This window comes from Actinia tenebrosa, unplaced genomic scaffold (genome assembly GCF_029948245.1).
Source record: "Actinia tenebrosa isolate PJP-AT-01 unplaced genomic scaffold, QUT_ActTen_1.0 PGA_scaffold1__47_contigs__length_23844297, whole genome shotgun sequence".
Taxonomy (NCBI): Eukaryota; Metazoa; Cnidaria; class Anthozoa; order Actiniaria; family Actiniidae; genus Actinia; species Actinia tenebrosa.
The window spans coordinates 16,543,223-16,564,451 of record NW_028292578.1 but is presented as its reverse complement, the minus strand read 5'-3'; the positions used below and the strand labels follow the sequence as shown (position 1 = coordinate 16,564,451).

The 21,229-nt window shown below is 35.6% G+C and overlaps 1 protein-coding gene across 5 annotated transcripts; it reads left to right on the top strand.

Annotated features, from left to right (window-relative positions):
• The first annotated feature begins 1,335 nt into the window (after positions 1 to 1,335).
• Positions 1,336 to 20,635, top strand: LOC116286986 (TNF receptor-associated factor 4). 5 transcript variants are annotated; one of them, XM_031693591.2, is made up of 12 exons: positions 1,336 to 1,653; positions 1,828 to 1,911; positions 3,655 to 3,723; positions 10,735 to 10,946; positions 12,072 to 12,123; positions 12,892 to 12,996; positions 14,127 to 14,291; positions 14,843 to 14,923; positions 15,033 to 15,110; positions 15,927 to 16,144; positions 16,603 to 16,760; positions 17,200 to 20,635. In XM_031693591.2, exons 2-12 carry the CDS (start codon positions 1,837 to 1,839, stop codon positions 17,484 to 17,486), a joined length of 1,500 nt encoding a protein of 499 aa, XP_031549451.1. In that variant the 5' UTR covers positions 1,336 to 1,653; positions 1,828 to 1,836; the 3' UTR covers positions 17,487 to 20,635. The 5 variants fall into 5 exon arrangements, with proteins under 5 accessions (XP_031549451.1, XP_031549453.1, XP_031549452.1 ...); XM_031693593.2 differs by lacking the exon at positions 3,655 to 3,723; XM_031693592.2 differs by lacking the exons at positions 1,336 to 1,653; positions 3,655 to 3,723 and having other exon boundaries at positions 1,746 to 1,911.
• The last annotated feature ends 594 nt before the right edge of the window (positions 20,636 to 21,229 follow it).

Sequence of the window (21,229 nt, the reverse complement as noted above, 5' to 3'; positions counted from 1 at the left end):
TCTCTGCTCGATATTACCATATTCAGTGAAGTGTTACTCATGTTTGAACTTTCAGTTTAAAACTCAACTCGATGACTTGTCATCACACAAAAAATCAACTTCCGTAATAAGCACTCTGCGAAATCCTTTTTATTTTTTATTTTTATGTTTACATGTAGTCATGGTAACTAAGTATTTTGCGCATGTGTGGGGTAAATATACATTTAAAAAAAATCAATTATGAGAAGAATTAGATGTTCTAAGTGGCCATATTCCTGCCTTCATGCTTAATTTTCATTGGATGAGTGGATGAGTGGTTGAATCCACAATCAATCGGAAGCCATTTCCGTGCCATGGTATGTCGGTTGCGTGTGCTGACGTGCTGCGAAACACGGTGCCGGACGCTTCAGCCTTCAAGGACCGCAAATTTATGTAATTGGAAGTAATATATATATTTTTTCGTTTACGAATTGAAATTTCGTGTAAATATATTTTTAGCTGTAATTGGAACTTTTTTCTAATAACTTCGTCGAATAAATTTAAGCGTCAGCTATATATTAAGAGTAATTCAATGCTTTCCCCTACTCATAAATTTTTAAAATAAACTCGACAACCAATTTAGTTTTTTCGCTTCAACCTTTGCCTTGACGAGCCCATTGTGTTCACTTACACGTATTCACACACACACTCTCTCTTTTTCCCCTTCTCTCATGCACATTCACTCACCACACATAAAACTTTGTAAATTATTTACAAATATATACCAAAGTTAAAGAAACATTCAAATGAAGGCTTTATCTAAGGTGTTAATCTGCAGACTTTATCGCTTTGGGATATTGATTCTATATTGTTTCGATAAAGTATTTCGATGTGAACTGATATCATTACAGTAATGTCCAATAAAATGAGCGAAAATATTTTTGCCTAACTCTGTCGGTTAGTCGCAATTACTTTTTCTTAGTGATCATCTGTTCTAATATTAGGAAAACAGCTTTGGTAATAATATATATACTTATCTACCGCTTGAATTCTGTTAGTACCGATAAAGTATAATAAAACTTTGTTTTTTAATGCATCTTTCTCATTATTAATTTTTCTTTTTAAATCTTAACGTTTTTATCCTGAGTTTTGGAAAATAGATACCTAAGAAAATTATAGTCTTCTTTAATTGTTATTCCTCCAAAACACTTATCGAAATAGGAAGTATATATGCAATATCTTAATTTAAACATGCTAGTTATCGAGACTCATAATATATTTCGGATTCTTTGCCGTTGGTTTCAATTTCGTTATCCTTCTCTTCGCAGCTCGAGGAAACTGATTGGATAAATTTTAATGTTTTCTAGAAATTTCGATATTGATGTTAGATTTGCCTGGTTTAGGGAAAATGAGAAGGATTAGGATGAATATTTTGGTATCTAAGGAAAATAGTGGATTTTGATCGTAGCAACGTATCACTGGCGCTGATAATTAAGCTCCCACAAGAGAGTATTCATTTCTCAAGAGACCTGCGAAAGCAGATCAGTGATAAATCGACTGAGAGTCTTTTCACAGGAGTCAGGTAAGTACAGAATTTGTTTATCTTGCTTGCCAACCAAAGTCATTTTAAACAACTCACTTCTGTATGCTCCCCAGGTTTGTGATTGGCTGTCGGTGGTTCTACGTCATAAGCAGGTGAGGTTGTGTCTTGATAGAGCGTTCTGATTGGTCAATCCCGGTGGGCAGGTGCCTCGATGTAAAACACTAGAAAGTTGATTATCTCACCTTCCGTCCATCATAACTGTTGATGTTTACAGGATATTCGTATGATAATTCTTCTCAAAAAAAGATTCATTTTACTCTCTTAAGTTCATCAACATGGTCGACATCGACTCGAACGTGAATGCAGAGAAACAAGACAGCTGTAGGAATACTCCAAAGAGCGAACATGAGGTGAGCAACATCCGTCAAAAAACTTTCGATTCACCTAGGCATTCGCTTCATAATTATTCACTGATCCCGTAACTATAAATAATGAGTCAGCTCAAGTCAAAATTTGAGGAATTCTGTACTTTTTTATTGATTTCCCCCTACACATTATCCGCATAAACATTTAAAAAACAGACAATATTTTAAAAGAAATTTCAATTTCCGTTTCTGTCTTTTTTCTTTAGTTTTTAGTTATAGTTTTCCAAGTTCTAATTAGTTCTATTTCAAAATTTCCAACTCCAAAAAATGTACTACTTTTGTTATTTCCGAAAATTCAGATATGGTTTTCGTAATTTTCTCATTTCGTAAGCTTTTTACCTCGTTTTTAGTGATCTCAGATGGGGTACTTCGCTAAATTTCAATTTATCGGAATTCGAAAAAAAAATTTACAAAATGCGTCAAACTCCTTGACTTTTAAATGGTTTTGATATTGTTTCGTTATTTGCTTCCCGGTCTTACTTGAGAATTGCAATCTTAGCTTTAGGCCGTTTAAGTTTTAGGTATTATTTTCGATATTTCTGAAGATTTAAGCTAAATTAGCATATTTTAAGAATCATGAACTTCCTTTATCTCAATGACGCATGTTCAAAATTAACTTTGAATGCATATTGCGAACCTAAACGAAATCGTAGAGGAAGGGTTCCTGGTGGTCCTTCAGAGGGAGACTCGCATTTTCAACGGTGAATTTTGGAGAAAACGGTTGTCCATTCTATATCCTGCTTCCAGCGACCTAGTATCCCAATTTTGACATCAACTTTCAAATATCAAAGTTCTGACATAAGCTTAAAAAAAGAAATAATAACTCTTTGCTTACATTTTGACTCCCGCAGCGATCTATCGGGTAAAAATGTTTGTACGTATTGCACTTGACCCGTGGTTTTTTCCTGTTCTTTAAAAACTTTTCGCGGAAAAAAAGAAAGAATGAAAGAAAGTATAAGATAGAAAGATGATTTCGCTTGTTTATTTATTTGTACAAGGTGGTTCTATTCTCAGGCTTTCGTGGAAAGATTTACTCCTATTTCACTTTTGGCGTATATATTTTTTAGTGCTTTTAAGGAAAGGTATTTTCTTGCTTTTACGGCATCGAAAATTCCCTTCGTTCATGCATTACTGAATCCACATATTACCCTGATTGTGAAATATTTTGATTATTTTTATCTCTCATGCTGTCTGAATTGGAATTGCTTATGATCTTCTAGAATATTCTGGGACTTTTTCCCTAAAGAATGAGCAAAACACTAACTTTATAAAAGACCTTTTCGGCATGGGCGTAATCATCTTCTTCAGTTAGAAAAATATTCTTTGTTTGAGTTGTATCCATATTAATGTGTCTTTTCTTGCGCAACCGTTAAACAAAGAAATGATACTCTTTTCGCCAAAGCCGAAAAGGTCTATTTAGTTAAGGGAGGAATACCGGAGAATCCGGAGAAAAATCCTCAAATCAAGCTTTGCTCACCCAGAGAAAAGAGGCGAGTGTATTATGTCTACGCTACCTCTGATTCATTACATCTTGTAAACAAACTTCAAAATCAAATACTTCCAAACTTGTAGGGTAGAAATTTTGTTTTATCTACGAAAACGTTTTGAAGGAAATTCTTTACTTTAAAAATTTAACTTAAATGACACGTTGAGTCCTACTGAGGAAACCGTAAGAGGAAATATCTTCCCTCTCGTTTCTAGAACATTCTTTTCTATTCAATTCATCAGAGCGACACATCGACAGAAAACGTCAACAAACAAGAACCTGACGACCACGAACAACAATCTATTCATGAGGTAAACCCTCTAATAAACATTTTGAGCACTTAAAATAAAATACGACTAGAGTGGAAAGACAAAACCTGGCTTGATTCTTGTCGAAAGTTGACTGAAATTGTCCAAGTTTATTTTTTCTTCTTTTTGTCAATTTTTTTTACCTATTTCAATGTATACGTGTTGTACAGCTGCAACAGACCACGAGTAACTACCTGACTGCACGATTTTGTACACTTTCACTATGAAACATTCTATTAATATTATTAGTTTGTAGTTTTCTGGCTTCTGGAGGATTTACCGTGTTATCGGAAAAACTGGAAATTCCAGTTGGAACACAAATGGTAATGTGTCATTCCGATTGGAAAGTTCTGGAAACTCGGTCATCCGATTGAGGTAACCCACCTTCCCTCTCTTTTCGAAATTTAAAGAGAAAAAGGGATTTTCCTAATGCATTTAAGTCGATTACAGTATTAAAAATGTGCTTTTTTAATCCCAAAAATCGTAAAAAGGGACATCCAAACGTGGGAAACGATAAATCCAAAACATATATAAATCACTGCTTCAAACCTTCGAAAAATATGTTCATATGACTGTAGTTCAAAACAAGTCATCATTTCATACTTGTACCTGAAAAGAACTTGAATTTTAAGAAAATACTTTTTTTAGGAATGATTTACCGATGTATTTTTAGAGATTTTATTAATAAATAACGAGGACGAAGCGTGGGTGGAAACGAAGTATTATTGTGAAATTCCCTTGGCTTCGTTAAGTTTTTAGTAAATGATTATTCTTGTTTTTTTCTTCAAGTTTTTCCCTTCTTTTATCTTCCATTTGCTTTGTTTTCTTTTATATTTTTCCTTTGATAATTTATATTTCCGAAATGTAGTTTTTCCATAACAAAGCGAAGTCATTTATGGCTTTTATTACGAATAAACTCCTTTGGCGCTTCTTTTGTTTCTTTTCTTTTTTTTTTTTTTTTTTTTTTTTTTTTTTCTTACGGCGAAACTTCGTGAAATCCAACTTAAGTTTTCTTTTTTTTAAAAATGAAACAATTTCGTAGTAGTTCGATAAAACAGCTAGTGACATGGATCGAAATTGATCAACCAAATTTTGCCGTTTATTTTTGGGAGAGGCTTGTCATGTAATGCTCTAGCCAATAGGACGTTTGCATGATGGCGTCATTGACCTCTACTACCAGACTAATTGCACACTTTCTTTTGTTCAGTTAATCAGCACCATATTGTCTTACTATACTCATGAGGGAATACAAATTTAAATAAGAAAGAAAATTCGCGAAGCATTGTGGTAGTGGGAGTCATAACGCCATCATGCAAACGTCCTGTTGAAGACCCCGTTATTTAGTTATGTATATATTTATTTAGTTGGTTTGTTTGTTTGTTTCTTAGTTTTGATTTTTAAGTTTGTTTGTTAATTTGTTTCTGTTTTGTTTGTTTGTTTCTGTGTTATTTATTTGTTTTCTGGGTTTTTGTTTTTTTTTTGCTTTTTTTTTGCTTTTTTTCAATCTAGACTGGAGACATGGGGGTCTGAATGCACATTGGGAAGGAATAAAGAAAACTGAGACGTTTTCCCTTTTCTTCTTTTTGTCATTCTTTCCCCTTTTTTCCTTTTTCATCTCCTCTTTTTTTCCTAAAAATAAAATAACCATGCACTTTTGGAAGTCAGTTTATGTCATTTTTCACTCAAATTCCATCAACTTAATAGATTGCACTTTATAAGATTAATTCCTTTAAAAGCTGTCAATTACCAAATACTTTTGACAGCCTTAATGGGACAGCTCTACGAGGACTATCTAAGGATCATTTACTTCTAAATTATTTATCGACAAAACAAGCCACTAAGCTCAGCGTTTCTACTCGTATTTCCAAGACTGTCTGGGCATAACATACGACATCTTTGAAGGTTTTGTAATTTATCTCTACGAAATTAGATCATTTTGCTATTAAAGTAGCTTTCTATCCCGTATTAGACTTTTAGTCAAAGCATTGACCCGACAGCTTCAATAAATACTGAGAAATTAAACGACCGAAAAAATAATGACATTTAAGGGTTTAACTTATATGATAAAGTAATTGTTTCCGTTATTAACTTTCGTGCGCTATTTTTAATACTTGAAAGAAGCAAGATGGTTTTGTTGATGTTCAAAAGCGCTTAGTCATTTAGCGGTCTTGTTGGGAACGGTTTATTTTAGGCTGAAGGGAACTTCGAACGATAATAAGGCAAATTTATGCTTCAAAGAAGAAGAAATATGAGGCCGGAGTATTTTGCGAAGCAGATAAGAGCGGCTCAAAAACTTGAGGTAAGGCTCCTAAAGAACGAAAAATCAGCTTGCTTCTATCCTTCTTCTTTTCTGCTTTGTCGTGAAAGTCGTTTACAAAGACAGCGTTAACGATACTTTTGATCTTTAGCAAGTAAATTTATAAAGGATAGGGTAAGCTTGTGGAATCAAACCAATGAATTATATTCGTTTCCAGTTAGGATTAAAAACGAAAAAATGGGAAAAGGAAGAAGAAAAGAAATTGAATTGAAAACGAAAGGTTTGGGCTTCAATTTTGTTATTTTTATATTTTTTTGTCGCATAGTTTGGTTCGTTCGTCTGTCTGTCTGTCTGTTTGTTTGTTGATTTTAGTTTGTCATTCCTGTTTTCTGTAATAGCCTCGGGTATCTTCTACTTCAATGAAAAAACGAATTTTACATAAAAAGAGGAGCCGTGATAGGAATTTGTCAAATATTTATGGATAACTTTTGAACTTTTGTAATTAGACCTTATTAATATTAGATGGTCACGAATTAAGGATAGACATTGCACCCTGACCCACTCTACAACTAATCACTGACCTACTGCGCACTGACGCACTGGCCTATTGGACACTGACGCCCTGCGCACCGACCTACTGCGCACCCTTACTAAACTATCAATTATCATCACATAGTTATTATCAGTTAGTTACTAAATGGTCGGTGGGTCTATAACTATTAGGATATCAGTTCGATTAGATGTTGCTTATGTTGGTCGGTTCGTAAGTAGTCCAAAGGTCGGTTCAATAGTTCTCCAGTAATTCATTTTCAGTTGCTAGCCCGTTGCATATTGGATTACACCATCGTGAATCGGATGATGATCTAGCTAGATAAATAGATAGACATCTTTATTTAAATGTAAATGAAAACAATAGTTTATTAAAGTCAGTGGCTAATATTGCCTCTGATATCAAAAGGAATCCTGGACCCTCGCACCAACACCCTACTGACAATAACAAAAAAAAAACATTTAGCTCAAAGATAGAGAAACACTTTTATTTAAATGTAAATAAAACCAACAGTTTAGTCAAGTCAAGTCGAGTTTAGGCCCCGTCCACACGTATCCGGAAATTTTTGTATCCGCAAATTATTTTTTGCGGATACGAAAATGTTTGCGTCCACACGAAGCGTATTCGAATCGTTTTCACCGTCCACACGTATCCGTTTTCGTAAAATTTGGCGATACGAACACAAAAATTTGTGGACGCAACCCGTATCCGTAAAAAAGAAATTGCGGATACAAAAATTTGCGGATACTTGTGTACGGGGCCTTAGTCTGATATCGAAAGCAGCCCTTTCAATTTACTGTTGTCATAGTTGGTCGGTAAATTCGATCCATTATTGATTTTCTCTTCCATTAATATCCGTACACATAAAATTTCAATTGTCTTCAATTCTTAATCGAGACAAAATCCTGCGTCATGGCGCAAAATTTTTAGTTATACTAATCACATTGTTTATCATTCATGACAGCTTTTTTCAAATAATTGACGCTATAATATTCCCATTTTATAATTCTTATTCTTTGCTGCCTTATTTTCGTCATTTTCTTGTCTATATATATACCAAATTTCGTGACATCCCCCCTAATCACGCGATTCAGAGTCAAACACGTCACTAATGAAGGCAATCATGATTTTTGTAATGATTACCGGTTATAGATCTGCACGTCATTTGTTTGACCAATCCAAAGATCTCTAACTTTTCTGTTCTTGCTAAACAAACACGAAAAGCAAGTAGTTTCCATGAAGCGGAAGTTATTCTCACAAAATTAAATATCATATTGTCTTAACTCTTCACATTTCTACGCTTTATAGCTTAAAAATCCATTGAAAAATAAACATTTGATTATTTTATTCAAAGAATCGGTAACTAGTCTGAAAAAATGAATGAATTAAAAAGTGAATAGGAATTGGGGGAATTAGTAATGACATATCAAATTATTATGAACACGCGATTTCTTAACAATTTGATTTTCTTTTTTTTTTTTTTTTTTTTTTTATTACTATAAGCAACATTGCGTTACCTTAGTTACAAGGTAGTCAATTTCCCGGGTAGCTGACTTCACTGAAGCCTAGGTTGTTCAGAACAAAGCGGCTACTTTGATACTTACGTATGTTAATCTAAGAAAAGCTTTTATCGTAAGCATGAAGATTGAAATTATGCTCGAGACGAGCAGTGAAATGTTTGCTATTTTTCGAGAATAATCTAAAGTTTTCAAACTTCTAGCAGCGCTTTTTAAAGTCTTTATTGAAAGATAACCTTGAATGGAAATAGTTAACTTATCGATAGGTGGAGAAATACCCTAGGAAAAGAAAGATATTGATTCTCTACTCTCTCATCCTCATAATGCCTTGCGTCTTTGGATGGGTAAACAATCTAAAAACTGTCCCAAATTGAAAGGTTTCTTAATTGAATTTATACTATACCTGCTTTTATCTGTACAATACTGATTATCAGTTTATTCCAAATTATTTTTGCGTGTACAGATCGTCAAGAGTTTTGGTCTTACAGAAAATGTATTGACTTACGAAAAATTTACCTTAAACGTCTTCAAGCTTCTATCTTTTTCTGTTTTTAACTTCTTCATTTTATTTTTGGTCAACATTGTCTGAGTGGGGTTTTACCCTCTGGTTACCCCCCAAAGACGCAAAGTATTATGAGGATGTGAAAGTAGAGAATGAAGATATTTTCTGTTTATCGACTGGGGTGTACCCAGGGAAGTGTTCTGGGACCCCTTTTCAAGGCTTTTGCTTTCTAGAATTACCTAACAAATAGGCTAGAAATGTTGGTTGTTGATGGGTAATGAAGTGAATGATTACGATATTAGCAAGTGATATGATAAAATGATGTTAATAAAGATTATGTTAGTTTAGCAGTAGTTTTAGTTGATGATTAAGTAGTTGATAGTGGGTGATAAAAGTTATAATTATTCTGTTATGTGATAGCAGTATACTTGATTATAATATAGGTGCGGCAATTCGAACGGGTGGATATTTAATGTATGATCACATATAGTTGGTAGTGGATGATAATAGTTCTAATTCTTCTTACTCGTAGTAGTTGTATTGTTGATGTGGGTAGTAATTAGAGTGAGTAGGTAATATATGGTCATGTGTAGTTTTTCAGTACATATAGTTGGTAGTGGGTGATAAAAGTTATAACTTTACTTTTCAAGGTGTTGGTAGTAATTAGAGTGAGTAGGTAATATATAGCCATATTATTATTTATACCAAAAAACGTCCTAGATAATAGCAATAATGAGGTCAGTTAATAGTACTTTGATTATTTACGATAGTTTTTTATGTGAATTGATATCACGATAGTCATTATCAAGCGATTGTATAGTATTTGGTAATTCAAAACCCTTTCATTGGTTATCATAACACCAACTCTAGCGTAAAAGAAAAACACCAACAAATAATTTTTTTATTCATTTTAATTTACTACTATTTTCATTAGCACTCTCTAATTGATAGAGTCGCGATAAAGCTATCGGGCAATATACACTGCTGTAAATTAGAGTTTATAAAGGTACCGGAAGCTTAACATTGGCAATGGTGAAATACAATAGTTTTGAATCAATAGCCAAGCGAGCGTAGCTTTCCCTATACTTTGTTCTAAGATCGCCACGACAACTAAAAAGGCTGTGTCGGCGTTAGTAATTTGGTTAATGCTATTATAGCTTATGCAACTTCTAGATCTGATTAAGATAATTTCTTCAAAGCTAATAACCCAAGTTATAGTTGTGATTGCTCAAATCCATGAATTTTCTACTGATTTTTTATGTCAGTCCCATCGCTGGAAGTTCACATTTGATCCTATAAAATTAAAAAAAAAAAATGGATTCTCAAACGAAAATAAGTTTTCTAAATTTTTGATCTTTGTTTCCGACTGGACTATAAATTATTTATTAAGTTCATTAGAACCAAACTGCTAAAGCTGAAGAAGCATCGTTTTAAAAGTCTTTTAGACGTTTTCCCGCTCTTTCAAATCATCAGTTTCCATTTCTTGTTCTATGCATCATTCTCTTGGTTATACTGTCTGATATTCGCGATTGTTAGTGAAACGTCAAGGAGGTTGTCAACCAAATGAAAGGAAGAAGAGCTTCGTAGCTACGTGTTTGGGCAGGTGCTATGGTAGTCAACATTTGACTTTCAAATTCGACTTCTAATTACAAGTTCGGGAAAAATAAAAGCGTCGCTATGACAACTCATGTTCGCCTTTGAAAACCTTGTGTATTCTAAACTCTTCGCGGTGCTAAACTCGATCTTTGTTTTATGAAGTCATTCTTCCCAACAATTTAGGTAGATACTTTTTTAGGTTGTAGGGAAATATTATTAGTGAATGGCATAGATATATGGTACTTAGAAACGTTTCTGTTGGAGCTTAGATAGGCGTGAAATGATTGGTCGAAAAAGCACTCGCAGCTGTAAGAGATATCCAATACGCGCTTTGAATATATTTTAAAAAACACGAAATACGCAATCGTATTATTGATGGCTTGCACATCAATCCGTATAATGCATCAAAAAGGTTAGCAACCACTGGGCGCTATGATAAAGCCATCTCCAAACACAGCCGTCCACTTTGACTGAATCCCTCGAGAGAGAGAAAAACACAGCTATCCTTTTAAAACAGAAACGTGGGACATACAAGAAAATTCTTTCGACTCTTGCTCAAAATGTAAGCCTTTTCTCCTGGGTTTTTTTTCAGAACACAATGACTGGAGGAGCTCCGAGCCCAACTGGAAGCACTCGCTCTCGAAGCAGCCAAGCCGAGCATTACCCAACAAAAAACGACCTTTTATTCCCAGCTCAAGCTAAATATATTTGCCCAAAATGTAATGAGCTTCTCCGCTATGCAGTACAGATTAAACCTTGCGGCCACAGAGTCTGTTATCCCTGCTATAAGGAACTATTATTGAGGTAAGCAATAATTATACCAGTCGGTTAGCTCGCATTCTTTTTATTATTTAACACTTTTGATCTGACTTACGGCCGGTCTTCGTAGATGGAATCATTTTCATAGTTTATTAGGCCATCAGTTATTTTGTCTCGTGGTTGAAAAAACTACAAATTTTACAATTGAAAATTTAGTGAATATAATGAAACAAATGGATGGTGAATAGACCAGTGTCTTCCGAGCTGAGAAATACAAGCCGTTTTTCAGTGTGTTTTAGTATTATCCTAAATTGAAGTAAAAATTAGCGAAAAATAATTTAATGATTCAGTCGTTATGTTTTTATTTCCACGAGATTTTGATTCATTTTTTCTTTCCAATTTACGATAATAAATCTAACTTTTCTAGTTTTCATAGTTTTTGACAACGGAATAGCTTTTCTGAAGAAAAAAAACTTGTGAGTATCCGACCGTATACATTATCATTTTCATAACTTTTCGTTTGCATGTTATTTTGATTGAAGATTCGTGGAAATTGGTATAAAGCTAGAGTTGCATGAGCTTCATACAAATTTGTCGATCTTGATAACTGGTTTTGAAGGTATAGTTTGCGATTTCAGTTTCAATATTCGAATAATTTGAACAATTGGAAAGATTAGGGATTGCAAGTTACGTCATATATACCTTGCGGATAAAGCAGTATGTTTTCTTGTGTCGAAAACTGCAACCACGGTAAAAATCGGACTAAATGCAGGGTACTTTCGGTTTTCATTTCTTGAAACTCTCTATCTGTTATTTCGATAATAAATATTATTACTATATATTATAAATTATGATAATAATGATAATAACGATGTTATAATTTTTTTAGTCATGTCCTTCTCATTCTCTTCGTTCTCGTTCTTTTCTATCTCCTTCTTTTTCTTCTTCTTGTTTTTGTTTTCTTCTTCTTCTCCTCCTCCTCCTCCTCCTCTTCATTAGTATCATCATTATAGGTTATAATATTATTCAGTTCACATACTTCCATTGTACGTATTTAATTTATAACCATCATGCAGCAGTATTATTATCGCTTCTACTAAACAACTAATCACACCCGAGAAACCGTTTTAAAATACTGAATAATTGTGCAACCATTACTCCCATTTTCAGTTCGGAGAAAAGATGTCCAACCGACAACTTGCAAATGGAGCCTGTACCAGCAGTAAGTATATATGTACACCTCTGTGTTTTCTCTATTCTTCATTTGGTGTTGAAGACAAGTGAGTGATTCTAACCAACTTGTTTTAATGGGAACTCAGCCATGCTTTCACTTCAATTTCTCTTTAATTCCCCAAGAAAAAAATACTAAATTGTTCCATTAAAATAAATAATTAAATGAATTCGACTTAGCTGAATACTGACAAGAATAACGACAGGTATACAATTATCTTTGACAGTTTTTTCTCATTTTATTCAATGCTATTTTTGAATAAATTACGTATAATACTGAATAGCGGCCAAAAATTTCAAAAATTCAAATACTTAGAAAATCATCTAAGTTAAATATTTGGAACATAAGTTATATACTATGAGAAATCTTACGAATGCTCTTTGAAGTTTCTTTTGCCAAAAGTCTGGGATAGGATTTTCACTTCTCAGCAATTCTCTTTGGGAAATAGCAAGTCACAAACGAAGCCAATGTACTTTTTAAATATTGAAATACAAAAGAAATGACACAACGAGAAAAAGTGTGATGTAACTTGCTGGTAGGAGAAATAAAAAAAATTGCTAAATCTAAGAAATATATAGTCAACTTCCAAAGTTGGGCCACAGGTTTGTTAGCCATTGGTTATTAAGTGCTACCCTCGTGAAAAAAGGACGTGTTAGTTTTTCCTGTTAGGCTTACGTCCAAGATTTTTTTGTGAAATGAAAACTAGATCTTTAGGAGCATCATATTCATATTTTCTGTGTTTATAAATCTATTTAATAGGAAGATGACACAGCCTTCAACGATGAAGTTAAAGCCCTGGAGGTGAGGTGCAAATACTATGGAGATTGGGGCTGCAAATGGGAAGGACCAGTCGAGGAGTTCCAGGTTGGCAAACAGTTATTATTAATCATCATTATTTTTTATTACTAATAATAATGAGGATATTAAATTAAATATAATATATTAAGTATATCTAATTTAATATGAAATATTAAATTCCTTCAATTTTATTGAACCATGAAAAAAACCTTGCCTTTAGGCTTGGGCTGATACAAATCCGAGCACGGCTCAAAGAAGGAACTAGAATTAATCGGGTTTGCTTTTGTTGATGGAGGAAAAGCAAAGAATCCAGAGAAAACCCCTTGAGGGTACCCAGCCCCCAACAATTGGATTGAGGAGATGAAGAATCGAACCTAATACCCCAGGGTTGAAATGCGAGTCAGTATAGTGCATCATAAAAATCAAGGTGGATGGCATAGCAGTAGTAGTACAATTGCCTATAATGTCTAGTGCCTCTAGTGTCTCTAACGTCTCTCCCTTGATTCAAGGGGGTTTTTCCGGGTTCTCCGGGTTCTCCGGGCTTCTGTATTCAATAGAGAATAGCCATGGGATTATGATTAAAACGAAGTTACGTAAGAGGGATCAACTATAAGACAAAGCATTGGTGAAAAAGTTACATCACCAAATGAAAGAATAGTCTATACTATAAATATAAGTAAGTCAAATTAAGAGAGAGAAGAAAGCACTTGACTTGAGAGGTGAAGACTAGAGCAGCGAAGGAACAAAACAGCAGAGAAAGATCGACTAAAACAGCAGAGAAGGACCAGAAACAACAGAGAAAGACCAGTTTGGAACAAGGCACAAGAAGAAGAGAGAAATACGGAATAACACGAGAAAGGACAAGCAAGAACGACAGTAAAATGAACATTGTTTAGAGTTAAAGCATTTCAGTTATATTATACGCCTATTATTCGTACTATTCGTACAATAATTAATTCAATTATAAAGAAATATTTCCTACAAAGTTCATCTAAGCAGCGACTATTTAAGTTGATAAGATCAATAAGATCATTGAAATTATAGATTAAAAAGAACTAGTATTCAATTTTGAGTCAAGTTGCCGTTCCCAAGATTCACGTCTTGACAGTATCGATAAAGTTAAAAGCTTCAAATCTTATGATGATAATGATAATTCTATATACTGTATAACTGATATCGTCTATGTCTTCAAACAGCAACACTGGAAAGAAATCTGCTCGTATGGTGAAAGGATGTGTGTCAATGACTGTGGCGCCAAATTTCAGAGGCGTTTCGAAAAGAAACACATGGAAAAGGATTGTCCCAAGGAAATTGTCACGTGTCCTTACTGTGATGATAGACACCTCAGGGAAGACAAGAAGGTAAATTATTAATATTTCCACTAACATTTCTATTTGGGAATCTTTTTTGAATGTTTTTAGCATAATTAAGAATGAGAAAGAGAGATAAATGGATAAATAAATGAATGAAAAAAGAGTGAGAGAGAGAAAGAGAAAAAAGGAAGGAAGGAAAGAGAAAAAAAGGAAGTGTTTTAAGCATAACTAAGAAAGAAAGAAAGAGAGTAAAGGAGGAAATAAATAAATGAAAAAAGGAAAGAGAGAAAGAGTAAAAAGGAAGGAAGGAAAGAGAAAAGGAAGTAAAGAGAGAAGGAAAAAATGAACGAAAAAAAGAAAAAAAAAGAGCGTGAAGAAATGAAAGAAAGAAAGAATGAATAAGGGGCAAAAGAAAGAAAGGCATAGAAAAGTGAGAAAGGAACAAACAAAAGATGGATGCAAAAAAAGATCAAATAATAATAAATGGAAGCAAAAACGAAAATAGATAATTAGTAAAAGAAAGTAATGAACTAGAAAGAAATCCACTGCAGCTGGTTAAATCTCCGTAGTTTCTCAACAATGATTTCTATTCATTTCAGGAACATTTACAGGAATGTCCAAAATTACCACTTCCTTGTCCAAACAAGTGTGATAAGAAGCTGACTCTCCCAAGAAATGAGGTTCGTTCTGTCATCTCTCATGTGTTGATTGTTCATGGCTCCCGTCTGGGTCTCTTTTGCATTTTGTTGGTCGGTTTTGATGTAATATCAATTTTTCTTTCGTCCTCAGCTTGATCACCACATCGACGTCGATTGCCCAAGGACCAAACTGAAGTGTGAATTTGAGGCTCTTGGCTGCGAACACAGGGTAAGCACACGATTAATTTTAAGCATGAGATCTCTAGTTTCCTACCGAAGCCGAGGGGAACGAGCATCGCATGACGACACTAATAGCGGTTGCGTAGGATAAGAACGAGGGCTCTGGCATAATCCATTTTTGACTCATGCGCAATTTTCCGGAGGTTTTCCGGAATTTAAAAAAATTATAAATGAAAATCATGCTTTCAAACAGAGTTCTGTGTTTACTTCCGATCAAAATAAAAATTAGAAATCGGGAACATATTTTTTTAATTTTCGGCAAGTCTTTTAACGTATGCGCTCTTATACCGGAAGTCCAAGAAATCCTGGTCTAAAAAAATGGATTATGCCAGAGCCCTCGTTCTTCGCTGCAGGCCAGAAGAAACGCAGGCTCTGGGTACGAGATTGGGAGATCTAGTATTTTTACTCTTGCTTTAGTAAGTCCAATATATCTGTATACACCCCAAAAACGAATTCCTTGTCTGGGGGTACAAACAAAAGAGTTTTCTTCTCATGATATTTGAAAACGTTTTCACGTAAACATTTTTCATTTGGACACCCGGATTGACGTCACTTGCCGGGGGTCTATTCTGATTGGGTGTTTTATGCTTTCTGTTTTGGGTGTCAATAGAGTTTGTGAATAGAGTTTGTTTCTTCTCTCTCTTGATTTGAGTTTCTCCGGCTTTCTAGGCTTTCTTTCTTCCCCAAACCTGACACGCTTCCAATCTTTGAGTTATCCTGGGTTCCAGAAACTCTCTCGCCCCAGTGATTCCCGGTCGTCTTTCAGGAAATCCATAAAATATGAAGTTTTGTTTTGTTTCCACAGTGTAGTCGAGAAAAAATGGCCAAGCACAACAAGTCAGAGATAATAAACCACGTTAAGATTGTGTACAAGATGATGATGGAGAACAAAATGATGCTCGACTCGCATCAGTTAAAACTGGAAGAACACGAGAAGGTGATGAAATCCCAGGAACAACGAATCGGGGACTTGGAGAAGATCGCTCACAGCCAACTCATCTGGAGAATCGAGGATTATTCAAGGTAAAAAGCCGACCCCTTAATAGGTACTTCACGGCACTGTCAGACCAAAGACATTGCGCGAGAAAAAATTCGCCAAAGAAATTCTGGAAAACATCACGGTTACGGCATGGCACGCTTATGTGGGCGCTGAGCTTTTCACAGTCGTGCGAAAACTGCTTTATTAGGCAAGACCCGCTCAAGAGAGCCGGGTATCACTGTAATCGTAGACTCATTCGTACAGGCTTAGTCTCGTTTTAAAGTCAGCTATTGAATGATATCATTAAAAGTCCACGGGATTTCAAAGCATTGATATTTTTCAAGCTGCGCACTCCTTTACATTACAGTTGACTTTGGCAAATGATTTGCTCTCAGACGAGACTAAGCCTATACAGATGAGTCTTCGGTCATAAAACACAGCGGTATTTACCGAATAAGAAAAAGGAATATTGTAATCATATACTGGCGTATCTTTTTTGTAGGAAGTTCAAAGAAGCAAAAGCTGGCAATAATAGCACTCTCTTCAGCCCCACCTTCACCACCAGTAAGCATGGGTACCGTCTGTGTGCGTCTGTCTGTCTGAACGGTGATGGTAAAGGCAAGGGAACGCACATGTCAGTCTTCGTCAGCGTGCTGAAGGGTAAGTTTACGCGGGGGCCATTTGTGTAGAACGGCCGATGGGGACTGGGGAAAATGGAAATGCAAGAAGAGAGAAGGCCTGCTACAGTTGCGCATGCCCCGATCTGAATTTGCATTGCTCTCTTTTTGGGGGAGAGGTGGGGGGTTACATTTTCTCCAGTTCTGCTCCAACCTCAAAACCCTACAAGCTAAATTCTAATTTGATCTTTGAACTGACCTTCCAGTGGCGTAACGAGAGTACCAGGGTTGGATAGGCAAGCACACGCGTTTCTTGCGCGGAAATTCCGTCCAATACCACAGGTAGCCAAACAAAATAGGAAAAAAGAACGACTTTTAGTCAAACGTTTGACAAAAAAACTTGTCCTCACTATGATCAGCCCAAAGTTTTTTTCAGGGTTCGACACATAGATTCAAGTATCCTATTTTGTTTCGATCCCCAGGTGCTTTTGATGCGTTGCTGAAATGGCCATTTGATTATCGGGTAACCTTCACCCTCCTGGACCAGGCAGAAGAAGTTTCACAGAGAAAACACATCAAGTTCAGCATCAAACCAAACCCCTGCCCAGACAACGAGCCTTTCCTTGGAAAACCCAAGATGGAAAAAAACGCTAGCTTCGGAGGCGCCAAGTTTGCCAAACACGAAGAAATTGAGTCAAGAAATTACATCAAAGATGACACGGTGTTTTTGAAGATCAACGTCGACTGTGACGGATTGAGCGAGCCATGAACGTAACAATGTTTGATTCTCTATGCACATTTGATTTAAGTAGGTACAAAACTGTGAAAAGATTGCGAATAGATAACACCATGAAACATTCTTGGTAAGATTATAACTCTAACGTCATAAGTTATAACAACGACGACGACGACAACACTAATTTACAATAGCATCAATGTTTTCCAAACCAGTTCACTCCACGATTTCATAAATATATTTTCAGTAAATACTAAAATTACTTTCTACCAGATATACTACCAAATGCTGATTTTGAGCCCGCTGATTGCAACTTTTTACAAAGTGACTTGTTACCAAAGTGATACACGTAAGCAAAATGACGCGGAGAAAAATTTTAGAGGCTGAGGAATTCGTGAGTAGAGAAGAAATTTAATTGTAAACTTACCAAAAAATTTTCATGGCGTTGCGGATTATGAAATGTGCATAAGAAGGTTCCAGTTGTCGCCATGGCAACCACTCAAGAAGAACACTTCAACTTTAAGAGGTACGACTAAGCACAGAAAATATACATACAATGCACTTGAGCATAATCTTGATTGTGCCGTAACATTTAAATACATAAAGATAATGTGCTTTGAAGTCAATCTTATGAAGTTCCCAGAGCCCTTATTTCTTCAGTACTGCGCATGTTCGTCGAAATATTGAGTCGAGCATGCGCAGTAAGAAATAAGGGCTCTGAGTACGCTCTGTAAGAGTGAATTGCATGTACGCATGCTCGCACCCTACACCGTGTAGTTTTAGGTTTCATTTTTTGATTCACGTTCTTAGTGTTTGAGATATCAAACCTGATGATCTCCGCCGAAATACAACATAATTCGTACCTGGGGATCAAAACGATTGGACATATTAACAACAAAAAAAGATTTCAATTCTCAAATGGAGGGATTTTTTTTGTTTTGACCCCCAGATTGGGAATTAGTACAAGGGGTGATAAGAGTCTTTGTAGGATAATCTCAATCAGGGAGTTGTCTCAATTGCTGGTTTTCAATCATTCCCAAGGTGGAATGAAATAACAAATGACACGGCCGCCATGTTGAATGATATAACAAAAATTCCTCCAACATGGCGGCCGTGAAAACCATTAATGCAGCTACCGCAGAGAGGAAAAAAAGAATAGCATATTACTCTCATGAGCAAGGGCGCAAAAAAAGTTTTTTCAAGTAGGGCAGAGGCATATTTAACCTGTAAATACGCGAGCGATGCTGTTTAGATAGTGTCCTGCTCATGGTGAATCATTTACCGGTAAAGAGGTAATTTTTACCGGCAATTGTCCAATGACCAGCACTTGTTTGCAGTCTTGCATGAGAGTTGAAATTCTTTGGTTTGTCCTCTAAATGAGCGGCTCATTGCTTAAGGAGTCTATTATTAGCCATTCGCAGATTGAGGAACGAATTAGGTCGAGCTGGCATTGTGTGGCTGTTTTAGGACGAAATAGACGCCATCTTGGAACCATGTCAACCAAATGCAATCCCACAATGCACTGCACAGCTAACTCGACCCAGTTTTTTTTCAACCTGGGAAAGACTAAAAGTATAACTAACTCTATATTTATAGTTTACCCCATTTGGGTAAAAAAGAGACAATGGATGTAAATGTTTCGTCCCCTTTATAAGGTCTTGATACCACTTCTGCCAGAATCCTTTCCCTCCTTTTGTTGGCCTAATCAACAACACTATCTTGTGATTCTGAAACGAGCTCAAGTACAAGAAAAGAATTCGAAAAGGATTGTGGTATTAGTAGTATAAACGTTTTAGAAATCTTTAAATAGAATGGAAGGTTTTGGAATAGTCCCTTTTCTCATTCGGTAAATACCGCTGTGTTTTATGACCGAAGTCTCATCTCCGCAGGCTTAGCCTTGTTTAAGAGCAAATCATTTGTGAAAAGAACTGTAATGCAAAGAATGTGCAGCTTTAACAACAATACCAATGTTTTGAAATCCCACAGACTTTTAATAGGATCTGTGAATGGATGACTTATAAACGAGGCTACGTTTGTGCGAACGAGTCTGTGGTCTTTAAAAACAGCGATATACATCGAATTCGAAACTGGTGTAATATTTTATCAGAGAGTCATTATAACTTATTATGACATTTGCTTATCATATTTAAGCACCACTATTTCTCATAGTTTATATGATAATGCTATCATGTTCTTTACAAGGGTCATATTTAATGCATTATTGCATCGGTGAATGAACTGAATATAGTTAAGTCTTCCGCACATTTATAATTATTGCTGAGTCATAGAGCAGATTTCGTCTGAGTTTGGAAAGAAACGGGGTTTCGAGCGTTTTCATGCGCGTTACGTCCCTGATACGGTCACGGAAAGGCGCGCTCTGTGCCTTAAGTTTTTCATAGTCATACGAAAACAGCTCTATGCGCACGCGCGAACACAACACACTAGATCGCGCCGAGGGTAATAAATCATGATTAATACAGGCGTCGTATTTTTGCTTTAAAGTTGCGCAATACCTTGTAAATGTTTAATTGATGCCACCCAAGAGATGTTAGCGTGTATTAAAGACGTTTTGGGTATACATAATAATATTTGAAAAATGATCACAAGTAACTCACTTATTGGAGTATTTCAGGCAGTTAGTTAATAAGTGATATAGTTAACACAAGTCATGTTTAGTCTTAGATTACTGATTACTGTCGTCCGTCAATTAGTATATGTAATAGGACTCCATGCTGTCCAATTAAGAAATACGACCGTAGGCCGAGTCCAATTTGGCAGTCAGAGGAATTTTTCGAGTCTAATTATTTCTTGATTGGGGAGCATGAAATCCCATTACCTATTAATTATATAGCTGCCTAATTAATCCCATATCAACAAGACCTGTCCAATTAAGAAAATAATTGAACAGTTACCTATATGGGATTGATGAGAAGCTGTATAATTAAAATGGTCAAACACACGAAGTCGTGTTTGTGATTACAGTAAAACTCTATTTAGCCGGCCAACCTCTCGATCAACCGCCGCTTGACCGAAGGGCGGTTGTACTGTAAATCAATAGAGGTGGTACTGTAAATCTGTAACTGAATTCAATACTCCATTTTTACAAGTTTAAAATTTTATTAGTTCTTGTTACTCTAAATATTATCACTTGTGTCAATGAAAAAATAAAGCAGGGGAACTGATTTAGTACGCATGCTCCTTCGATTTTTTTCCTTTGATTTTTTTTAATAACCAGTTTTTTAATCTGAAATAGCACAGGTAGCCCAAGCTTGGTTTCTGTGGTGTCATGTTATAAAGAAATGATGTCGAGGCTTTATTTCACGTTTCAATGATTGAAATTTTTGATGAATCCCCATACATTTCCTTATAACATGACACCACAGAAACCAAGTTTGGGCTACGTGTGGGAATAGTGACGTAGAAATCTTGACCTCATTGCAGAACTAAGGTGTCATGAAGCCTGTGAAATTGACCAGGAGAAAATAAAAAGAGCGTGCCCGCTATTGCAATAAAAACATAAAACTCAAATGTCAGTTTATCAAACTCTTATTAGCAACTTTATTCTTTTCATTTGGCGGCCTGGAAGTCCATAGTTCAAGAGGAAAAGTGACACCTCAGTTTTGCAACTTTTCTCGATTCTGATTGGCTTAAAAACATTTCTCAGATTAGCCGTTGACTAACAGGGTAGGGTTGGTAACCAGTTGTCTCAGTGTGGAGGTGAGCATTGATTGCCTTCACTTCAGAACCGAGGACAATTAACAATTATTCGCCTAAGG